At 36.1% G+C, this 12,203-nt stretch overlaps 1 protein-coding gene across 3 annotated transcripts in view; it reads right to left on the bottom strand.

Moving 5' to 3' along the window:
- Positions 1-12,203, bottom strand: part of CNTN5 (contactin 5) — a 680,093-nt gene that overhangs the window by 195,176 nt on the left and 472,714 nt on the right. For all 3 annotated transcript variants that reach the window (XM_052812642.1, XM_052812644.1, XM_052812643.1), the window contains one exon: positions 3,772-3,867. In XM_052812642.1, the coding sequence (XP_052668602.1) occupies positions 3,772-3,867 (96 nt within the window). The remainder of the gene's footprint in view (positions 1-3,771; positions 3,868-12,203) is intronic.

Genomic DNA, 12,203 nt, shown 5'->3' with positions numbered 1-12,203 from the left:
TCATACTGAAAGCTTTGAATAAAAGCCTTAAAAAGCTTAGCTGAAAGTATTAATTCTGAGGGAGACATGTAAATCTGGATGAAATCTTCCATTCATTTTTAATCTCTCTATGGTAAACCTTGTAATTAAGATGATTAAATGAATGAATAAACCCCTATATTTACATCCTTTAGAATACCACAACGAAAAGCCATAATCCTGTTTATGGGAAAAAGCAGTACAGGCCTTTTAAAATGGAGACATCAAGCAAAACTTGTTTAAGCAGTTGGTAGTGAATGAACCTCTCACTTAGCAAGGCTACCTAAGAGTTAACTGTCTAGGAAACCCATCTTGGAGAAAAAAACTAATGTGGGGTGAGGAATAATCAAATGTTATGTTTATGGATGATCAAGTTATCGACAATTAATATATTTCACAAGGGACAACTTAAGGATTTGCAACAAAACAGTATTAGTAGAAAAGCTTCTAGAATAGACACATTAAAATGATACAGGACTCCCAATGAAGTCACAGGAAGCATTTTTTTGGAGTGATGGTGCAGGAAAAGCAGGAGGTGAGAATCTGCTGGTGGCTGTTTGTCATAAGGAATCTGCACAAAATCCTTTTCATTGAATGTATTTTCCTTCACCATTCTGAAAAAGAGGGTAGCAACTCTCCCAAAAAACTCCCTCATTTTGCAGCTCAGCTATTTCTTAGCAAGGATGACAATAACTTAACAAACTCGTTTATTAAACCCAAGAAATAATTCTCTTACCTGAATTCACACTGCAAATATTCTGAATATATTTCAAGTGCACTCCCCCTCCCCCCCTTATTTCCTCTGTAAAGTATTTGGACAACAATCTGATGAAAACTTACAAGAATTATCTATATATATCACAAGTTTGTGTTTGTTTGTTTATTGCATTACCTTTTGATAATATATCACAACATTAATAAACAGAAATCAAGTCTGTATACATATGCAACTTGTTTTCTGATTAAATTCTTGTAAAAAGAAATTATTTTAGTATTTTTTCAGTCAGTGGTACTTTGTAAAGACTGAGATTTTTCTAGAGTTGTGTTCTGTAAGAATGGAATGTAGGTATTATTCAATCAAAAGTATCTACTTTATCTTTTATTTGAAAACACGTTAATAAACCTATATCTCTTTTAATATAGTGTTCTTTCACTAAGGCGTCTTTCTTTTCCCACAATGATATTGTCATTTTCTAAAAGGGCTCAGTCCTGAAATTCTTAGGCAAGTTTATAAGTAGTTATTGACTTTAGAGATTGAGGAATGGGATTCTGTTGAAGGACGAATTGTTTACGACGTTGTGGAGAATGATTAGGTTTGATATTGTATCATGGATTTATCTCCTGGGATAAGCAAGTGAGAATTATTTCTAAAGGTGCTGATCAATGTGAATAAATCAGCATAGCTGAGCTTGTGGTGTTCATCCACAAAAAAATCTCTGTCATCAAAAACACCCCCATAACTCATGGTCTTGTTAATGTTAGATGTTTACACATCTCAAACACGCTTTAAGTAGTCTTTAGCTTAGATATATCTACTACACACTACAATAGCTTAGTATTCACTTGAAAGTTTGTCTCCCAGGTGATTTTAAAGGTCATAATTTCTTAGGACTATTTAGAAGACAATACCATCTTTGCAAATCAGACACAGAAACTAAAATGGAGCATCCAGAAACTAAATGCTTAAAAAAAAAAAAAAAATTTAAAAACTGTGTTTTAGATGTTCCTGAACACAAATCTTTGAAGTTCCTCTGCTCTGCAAAAGTGTTTTTGTAGCTGCAAGAGAAGTTTCATATTCTCTGTTTAATTTCAGAATTGAATTCACACAATTCCTCCTTAAAGTTCTGCTTTTGTCCAAAATTATTTTTCACAAACTGACTCTGATCTGGCAGTCATCTTTCATTAATGTCTTGTACCTTATTGTCAGAGCTTTGTGGAATGATTTACTGTTGAAATATCACCAGATGCAGAATTTTTTGGAAGGCCCATGGAGGTAGATCCCTCCTTTCCCAGGAGACTCCAGCCACTGAACTAATACCACTTGCAGTCCCATTGCAGTACCACAAGGACTTACAGCTCCTCAGTATTTTGCAAATAGGGAGCTGGAGGGAAATTGCATGTGGTTCTGCATTACATGACGACCAAAAGAAAGGGAGGTCAAGTCTCCTTCCCATTCACATGAGATTGTTTACATCTGCATATCAATGCACTTTTTCTGCTTTCAGTGATTACTCCTCTACACCGCAGAACCTTTACTGGCATAGCTATGGTGACAAAATTATGCCAACAGGGGCTCAAAATATTTTTCTGGAAGTAATTTTCCTGCTGGCATAACATACCGGTGCTCAAACAATATAAACTAAACCAACTGAATGCTGTCTGTGAGCACAGTAGTTTCCACAGCAGGGGTTTTGCTGGCCCACTGATGAAAATGAAAGATACTAGTTTTTCACCATCAAAGGCAATGTGTGTTACGGTAGAACATTGCATTGGAATCTGTCTAAATGTAAGTTTAAAAGCATAGTTTTAGGGAAAAATTTGTAAACAATCTGATGACATAGAAGGTGCATTTTTTGGAATGACAGCTGTTAAAAGGTGTATGACTACTTCCCTACTAATGCACATCTATCCTTACACTCTCAGTTTGTTTGGGGAAATAAAATTCAGCTGTGGTGTTGAAACTATCTCTCACTTTTTCTGCCTACATCTTTTCCCTCTCAGTTTACTTATCATAATCAAGCCTTAACATCACGCACTCAATTTCATCACATAAAGACTGTAGTGTTGAACTCAGAAATAGATTATAAAGGCAACCATAACAAAAGAATGTACTCAGAAGAGAGAAAAGCAGAGAGATGGCCAGAAGATAACAGGTGTTAATTACATTGATAATTGTAATACAGTAATAACAATCATTCTAGAATACATAGAAACTGAACACATTTCTCTAACAGAAACTCAGAGGAGATTTTCTTTTCTGCAGCTCTTCCATCTGCAACATGAGTTTTTTCCAGGGCTCAAATTTGGAGGAAGAAAAAATCCCCTCAGTACAGACCTTATTTCCCAAAGAGGGAAAGGATAGGCTATACTGCATCTATTGAAAAACAAGATATTCTGTCTAGCATTGTGTCTCCAGGTGTTACATGATATGCAAATATAAAGACATACTTAGCTATCTGCAGACATTGCAGGAGTGCCAATTTGAAAAGCAAAAATGTGACCTCTCTGGAATATTACGCTTTCATTTGGGAATCCACAGGCGTTTCATGGGTTTTATGATATTTCTGACTTCTAGCAATGATGCAATTGTACTGGAAACTAAGCTATACAGCAAGAGGAAGCAATGAAAATCATGGCTGTACTACTGACAAAAAAAAGACAATTTGTATTCAACAACAGTATCATGACACTGACATTTGGAACACTTTCTGAAGGTTTCTAAACTCTGAAAGAAATCTTCTGTGACCTCAAGGCAGCATATTCACCACTGGTGGCACAGAGACTATTGTTACGTTCAAGTTTTATACTGGGAATAAGGCAATCTTGTAACAGAAATTCTGCTGCTATTCAGTGGCATTTGCAGTATACGAGCTTTAATTACTCCTTTGGTACTCCAAAAACTGTCAGCAGAACGGTGGATATTTCATTTTTGAAGTTCTGCATTCAAATACGTGTTGTATCTAAAATACTGAGCATCCAATAATGAGCGAACTATAAAAGACCAGCGTGCATGCAACCTGCAGCCTACCGTACCTGGTGAATGAAGTGGAGGGGAGCACATCAGAACAACTCCTTGACCTTCACGTACAGAGACAGCACTTCTTGTCCGACCGCTAAAATTCCCCAGATCTATCAAAAGAACGAAGCATTTTAGTTACATACCAAAGATTTAAAATTTTGTGGCTACTGTAACTTACATTTTATTTCCTCTTGTAAAGCTGACAGTTCCTTTTTTCATACCTTAATCTATAATAGGAGGGCCTTTAAACATAAATATATTTCCATTACAAAAAATTCCATGTTGCATCAGCATTTTATTACTCTTTATAGTGTACTTGGATACAGTATCAGAGGAAAAGCAGCAGACAATTTATATACCATTTACAAAAAACATTTAATAGTGCTTTTATTTCTTTTTGCCATATCCTGTTTGTTTTTTTTCACCAGCAGAAGTGATTCATAAGCAGTGAAAAAAAGAAATAAAAGTGGAGAGAACACCTTGGCTAACATCCAGACTGATGATATCGCTAACATCATCTAGACAGTGCACAACACGTTGTGATGAGAAGACGGGAAAACCAGCCTCATTGGTTCCAAAACCAAACCTGGTCTATAGCAAATTCACTCTTTTAAAATACTTTCCTTCTGATTTCTGTGGTATTATAAACACAATCAAGTTGTGGGTAAATATATTTTCCCTCCAAAAGGTTCCCTCCAGCAGGGGAATAAGGAACATTTCACTTTTTGTACAAAAATTTTTGAATGAGGCTGTAGGGTGCTGCTATGAACAGGTCATTGTGTTTATTTAAAGCCTCTCAACCAGAAGATCCGATTACTCCATTTACCACAGGGAACGCTGGATCTGGATTCACAATTGAGGGGGATATCTATGCTCTAGCATGCATATCTGTAGCAGAAGAGATATGACAGCTCAGTTCTGCCGTCAGACTGGTACCTTCATCCATTCCTCAGTGCCAGCGATGCCATTTAAAGCCTCTATTCACCCAGGGTTTTTCTAGAGACATTTCTCTCTGATGTGGATGAAGGTGCAGAAAGCTGCAATAAGGGTACCCAAAGACATCTTTGAAAAGGACGCTGAAGCTTCAGCGGGCACTAAATGAGGATCCAAAATATGAATAGATAGGGCCAGTGGGAGCATCCCTCATTGACATTCCATGACCTCTAGTTGTATCTGTTCATTTCTGTGTACAGACCAAGGTGCTGGTATGAGCCAGACAGCAGCGAACAGTTTGAATAAGTTGAGTGGAATTATTACTTTCTTAACTGCACTCAGCTGACAGGTCTCTGTCAGATGCTGAAGTTCCACATCTTGCTCCATGCCTAGTAGTGCATGAACCTGAAGTTCTATGATTTTCAAAAGTAATACAAGTTGATCTTTGATGGATTTCATAATGGGTTTAGGTGCACTTTTTAAAGTAGACTTATAATCTTTCCAAACTCTTTTTCACATTTCTAAAAGATGTCTTGGGCATAGGCAGAAGCCTGAAATTTAAATGTATATGTATTTACACTGTCTTTGGCCAAAATAAATCAGTGTTCTCATTTCAACAATAGGTATCATGTTTGAATAGAGAAAAGGTAGATTGGCTTCAGTAGAATTTTAAAAAATAATAGGGTAATATTCCCAAATTATACAAAATTTTGTTAAGCAATAGTTAATGAAATATTATATTGCATTTTAAAATAAGCCCACCATGGGTTATAATACAATCTGGTGTAATTTCAGTTAAAAGTGTCACCTAATGAATGTAACCTGATAGTATGTTCTACAGGAATGTAATTATTATTATTTTTGTGTCTAGAAATTAGCGGGCTGGTATATCCCTGCATAATCAGTTGGTTTGGATGGGAGAAGAGCTTGCAATGTGTCCTGGTTTCAGGTGGGATATAATTAATTGTCTTCCTAGTAGCTGGTACAGTGTTATGTTTTGAGTTAGGTATGAGAAGAATGTTGATAACACTAATGTTTTCAGTTGTTGCTAAGTAGTGTTTAGTCTAAAGTCAAGGATTTTTCAGCTTCTCATCCCCAGCCAGCGAGAAAGCTGGAGGGACACAAGAAGTTGGGAAGGGACACAGCCAGGGCAGCTGACCCAAACTAGCCAAAGGGGTATTCCATACCATGTGATGTCATGCCCAGTATATAAACTGGGGGGAGTGGGGGTGGGGGAATCACCGCTCGGGGACTAACTGGGCGTCGACTGGCGGGTGGTGAGCAATTGCACTGTGCATCATTTGTATATTCCAATCCTTTTATCATTACTGTTGTCATTTTATTAGTATTATCATTATTATTTTCTTCTTTCCTGTTCTATTAAATTGTTCTTATCTCAACCTACAAGTTTAACTTCTTTTCCCGATTCTCTCCCTCATTCCACTGGGTTGGGGGGAAGTGAGTGCGCGGCTGCATGGTGCTTAGTTGCTGGCTGGGGTTAAACCACGACACAATGAAAAGTTTTCTTAGTTAAGAGTGTCTGGATTTCACTTTCATGTGACTTTGAGTCTACAACTTTATGTATGTTTGTGTTAAGTCCTGTGTTTTTCTAACTGATATATCAACCAATATTGTCTGCAATCTATTAAGAAACCAATGCTTAGTTTTCATTTTAATACATAATTTAGGAATACAATAATCTTTTTTAGTGCATTATTGCTAAATCCTTGTAAAAGCAGTGTGTGTCCTTTAGGATTTTTTTCAAGGTCAGTTTTTGAAGCAAGAATGACACTGAATTTCCATAAAATTGTTTTTGTATTCTTTCTTCTCAAGAAAATATGATGAATCTTCTCTGTATGGGCATCCTAAGACATGCAGTTTGATTTACTTCTCAAATGCCTTCAAAGCTCCAGACTGTATGTATGAACAAACCTCAGTGAATTTAAAATGTTGACAAAACTTGAACTGATGTGCCATGGCTTCAACAAGTTTTGAGAAGATGTTCTGAAACAAGAATAGCTGCTCTGTGAGAAATACATAGGCCATTCCTCTGTGTATTGGAATAGATATTATCATAGTAGTACTTCTTTCCCCAGCATTTGGAGGAAAAAAATAACCTATGTTGCAGACATCAGAAAAAGAGCTTTAATACTACTGACTACCTGAAACCCATACTGCAAGTCTGCTATATGCACTATGAAAGGAGATTTTTAAAATCTTTTTCTTTAGAAAACATTTGGATCAAGGAATCAAATAGCTGAATAAATGAAAATACTGTGAGTTCAATAGTAAAAATTCATACAGGTGTGAGGAGAAAGTATCTGCAATTTATATAGACAGTGGGAGAAGGAAGCAATCTTTTCTACCTCTAAAAAAAGTCTCTGAGATTTGGTTTCACAGAGTCTTTCTGCAATTTCTTTTAAGCCTCAAAATAAGTAATCAGAATTTTCAGAAACTTTTTATTTTAAATAAGAACTTCAGTCTTTTGATTTCAACTCCAAACTAAATTTGAAATATTGAATTATTTTAAAAAATCTTTAATTTTGGAAAATATTTTTTATTTTCTTGAAAAAACTTACAATTTACATATCTCTCCTGGAGGATAAAATATTTTCATTTTAATGTAGAATCCTGTGTCTCCTAGGGTTATATGTTTTCATCCTTGGGATTAAGTTTTTACTATCTGTGATGCACAACCTGGAAGCCGGTCAGCACAAAATAAGGGAAATTTGTGACATCTAAATTGTAGCCTCTATAGGCAGAAGTAAAAGTTCTATAGTTTTCGCTATTTTTTTCCTCAGGCAAATAAATGCTATCTTCCAATTAGCTATAGAAACCTCACGATTTTTTTTCCAATATCTTTTTTTTGTAAGTGCATTGTGATGGACAAATATTCTTTTTTTTTCTACAAATGAAAAAAAAGTATCTTCTTTTTTAGTTAAAAATAAAAGTACTATGTGTGATTCAAGTTCCTATTTGTTCAAGCCAATTAATTTCCAACTAAAGAAGGAAGGTAACAAAAAGCTTTGAATTTCAGCTCTTTTTGGCTATCTGTTAGTTCTGAATTGGATTTCTTGTTAGCATACAGTGAAAAAAAAGATTAACAGGTACAAAAGCAGGGATTTAGCTGTAAAACAAATAAATGTAGGAAAGGTTAAAAAGAAGGAAAGGTGAAGGATCATGCTTGCAGTTCCCCCACATTAAAATAGTAAGCCAAATATGGAAGAATAAAATTTATGGGAAATTTAAGTAATTTCCTGCAGATCTCAGCCATTTCACATCCAGCCATATTGAAAAAAGAAAGACAGCTACTAAAAAATATTGAAAACCCTCTCCTTTTACTTGAAAAACTCTAGAAAAACAGATAATAAAAGAAAGGATAGACAGAGGTGGGGACCATAACCTCTCACACAGCAGTGCCAGCCATTGGTTCAGTATTCTTGCTGCAGTATAAACCTGCAACATGTGTGTATTGGGTCTGGCTGAGATGGAGTTAATACTCCCCATAGCAGCCCTCATAGCACTGTGCTCTGCATCAGTAGCTAGAAAGGTGTTGATAACACACCAGTGTTTTGGCTACTGCTGAGCAGTGCTGGCACAGCATCAAGGCTGTCTCTCCAACATTTTTGCCCCCCCCTCAACGGCAGGCTGGGGCAGGGCGAGATCTCAGGAGGGGACATAACCAGGACAGCTGACCTAAACTAACCAAACAGATATTCCATACCATATGACGTCAGCTCAGATATAAAAGCTAAGTAAAGGGAGACGGAAGGGGGGCATTTTTTGTCTTCAGGAGCAACCACTACGCGTACTGAAGCCCTGCTTCCCAGGAAGTGGCTAGACATCGCCTGCTGATGGGAAGTAGAGAATAATATCATTTGTTTTTCTTTGCTTTCGCGCGCGACCTTGGCTTTCAGTTTATTAAACTGTCCTTATCTTGACCCACGAGCCTTTTGTTATATTTTCTTCCCCCTGTCCAGTTAAGAAGGGGGAGTGATAGAGCGGCTTTGGTGGGCACCTGGCATCCAGCCAGGGTCAACCCACTACAATGTGTGACATGTTGATTTAATCCCAGCCAGCAACTAAGCACCACACAGCCGCTCAATCACTTCACCCCCACCCAGTGGGATAGGGGAGAGAATCGGGGAAAAAAAAAAGTAAACCTCATGGACTGAGATAAGAACAGTTTAACAGAACAGAAAAGAAGAAAATAATAATGATAATAATAACAATAATAAAATGACAATAATAATAATAACAAAAGGATTGGAATATACAAAACAAGTGATGCACAATGCAATTGCTCACCACTCACTGACCAATGCCCAGTTAGTTCCTGAGCAGCGATCCACATCCCCAGGCCAACTCCCCCCAGTTTATATACTGGGCATGACGTCACATGGTATGGAATACCCCTGTTTGGGTCAGCTGCCCTGGCTGTGTCCCCTCCCAACTTCTTGTGCCCCTCCAGCCTTCTCGCTGGCTGGGCATGAGAAGCTGGAAAATCCTTGACTCGTTGCTAAGTAGTGTTTATACCAACTGAAAACATCAGTGTGTTATCACGATTCTTCTCATACTGAATCCAAAACATAGCACCGTACCAGCTACTAGGAAGAAAATTAACTCTGTCCCAGCTGAAACCAGGACAGTTGGACAGCCCCACATAGAATAAGTCTGTCCTTCATACTATCATGATATATATGGCTGGTTGATAAGAAAATGCCTTTTTTTTGCTCCATAGGTGTTCATCCTGTGCCCTGAAAGATGATTTATTTGCCCTTATCTCAGTGCTAGCAGCAAAGATGATAACACCTATTGTATTATTTTCAAAGCGGTTCCTGGGTATTAGCTATATGAATTCCATATTCTCTAATATGAGGCACAACCTTGACCACTTTGAAAATGCAGTTAAGTGACAGTCACCACTTCTAATGTAAACATAGTATTAGCAATATATTCGCCAAACATACAAATAAAGGGGGAAATAGTCTGCCATTGACAGAAGGATTTGTACAAAAGTTGGAGCAGTTTTTACCACTTAATAGCCTTCCAATTCATTTTCACTGTAGTTTGCCTTTTAGGCATGCATAGGAGGGATCATTCATTCTCTGTGTTCATCAGCTGGCTGCAGCTGATGGGGGCAACAGTGAAGGGGCAGGTTTTTGTGACCCAAACAACGGTCCACTGCTGATTGCTATGAAATTTGGATCAAATTAAAAATGAAAAACAGATCTTGCTTTATTTTAGGCAATTACTACTTCAGAATCTAGCATGGACTCTGTGGAAGGGTCTGAAATTCATTATCAGTGACAAACCAGTCAATTCACTTTTGAAGTAGAAATTAGATTGGTGAGAACAATGTCCTCTGCCAGCCCAATTATGTGAGTTTAAACTATTTTATGTGCAAATTTCTTATGGAGTTTAAAATGGACATCGTACGATATGTATTAAAATATTTAAGGACGTATGCTGAAGATATCTAAAGATAAGTGTAAAGCAGGCAATATTCCTTCCAATAAGGTAAAAATAGCTCTACACAAGGTAAAATTCTTCTGTCAGGCCAAGGACAAACTTATTCATCGCATTGTCACTATAAAGAGGGTAGCGTTCCTCTCCTTGTATTTGAAAGACAAGACCTTGAGCTGGAATTGTAGCTCTTTAAAAAAGGTAACATTTACAGGGAAAAGAATTCCATTAAAAAGATGTTTTTCAAAATTCCATTATAACCTAAATCAAAAACATGGTTTGACTGTACACTCTCAACAATGGGAAATATAAAGGTTGTGTTTAATAGCCCATAAACACAGGCTCTAGAAGAATGAAAAGTAGGTATTAAAAAGAAATGACATGTGTGATTGTATAGGGAACTTTTAAATTGGATTAATTAAATACGATACTCACAGGATATCAAGATGTCCAAAGAAATTAATAGATCATTTTGTATTGATATACACCTATTTTCTAGGAATACCAGTTAAATAGGTAGACCCATATTATTAGAGTCACTCGTTGGACCTAAGAGTAACTTTAAGTACTGAAGACATTAACTAGAAAAAGTGTGAAAGAAGCTCAGACTAAAAGATTTCTGCCATGACAGAAACATCATCTCACCATGGTTAATGGGAAAAGTATACATCTTGAACTTTTAAAAATCCCATTACCATATGACTTTTAGGTGACAAAATAGGGCAACATTCAGGTACTTAGAATGTATCATGCTTACTGTTGCTTTTATTATTTATTACTAGAAAGGTTTTGAATCCTTCATGGATCATCAGTCTGACATGACCTGAAAAACGACATTTTTTTTTCTCAAAGAAGGTACTATGCAAGTATATAACGAGACACAACAGAAAGAGAGTACTGAGAAGCAATTATATATTTTAAGCCTGTACACCAGCCACCCTGTGTCTCTGTACATCTGCAAACCTATTGAAGAGTTTTAAGGAAAGGGGGTGGTTATACAGGTGTTTTCAGGGAGTGCCAACAAAAGATGATGAGGAGCACAGGAGAGAGCTTAAAGACTCCTGTCTGAAAATGTAAAAGATGAAGAAGACCTAAGATACTGTATTTTCTTATATTTAGATCAACATCTTCCAGAATCTTTCTCAGATACTACAATGAAGTCTTTTTCTCAGGGGGAAAAAAAAAAAGTAGTCATGAAGGGATCTTTGAAAAATGCTGATCCTTGAGCGTGTTCTTGTAAAAAGAAAATAATTTTCTTTCTACCATGCTGACAGCATGAACTATAAAGTATACACTATTGATTCATTAGCCCTGAACTAAATTTTCACTAGGAAATGCAGAGTAGTTAACTAAAGGAATGGTGTTTTTTCTGTCCTTAATGACATATTTTCATATATATCATTTTTATATATTATAACAATTCAAAAATACCTGGTCTACTGCAGTTAGTAGTATTATCCTCTTTATTGTCCATCTTCTTCTAACTGTCTATGTCTAGTTGTTTTAACTTCTAAGTAGAGAGCTTCCTTTTGTACTTTCTACATTTCCTATCACAGAGAAGTCATGAATCCATAAATGCGGCTGATACATACTACCATAATAGAATTTATTATAGTAACAATTAACTATTCTGGTGAAGATAAGAAATATAAAGAACTATTTCCTAAAATGATTTATCGATTCTTGTATGAAATATATAGTAATATTTTTTTCTTTTTTCATTTCCTTCACAAATTAGATTATTATTTATAATTAACTAATATTAATTAGAAAATTAGAGCTTTTTATAAAAAGCAAAAAATAGAATTTACACCTATTTACTATGCCATACTTGTTAAAGGGAATACTACTTTTCAATTAAAATATTCACCACCTGTGATCCTACATAGATTTTATATAAAATATAAATTGATATGCTTCTTCCACAGTTTTCTCTGGACCAGCTACTCATTTTTTTATATTTTCTAACCATTCATGTAAGGGTACCCCAAGAGTCTTATGTATATTGGGAACTTTGAACAATTTTTTATGTTACACCTTGTTCCAA

The sequence above is a fragment of the Harpia harpyja genome, chromosome 17, assembly GCF_026419915.1.
Source record: "Harpia harpyja isolate bHarHar1 chromosome 17, bHarHar1 primary haplotype, whole genome shotgun sequence".
In the NCBI taxonomy this organism is placed as follows: domain Eukaryota; kingdom Metazoa; phylum Chordata; class Aves; order Accipitriformes; family Accipitridae; genus Harpia; species Harpia harpyja.
Note: the sequence above shows the minus strand (reverse complement) of the source record. Positions and strands in the feature narration are given on the sequence as shown.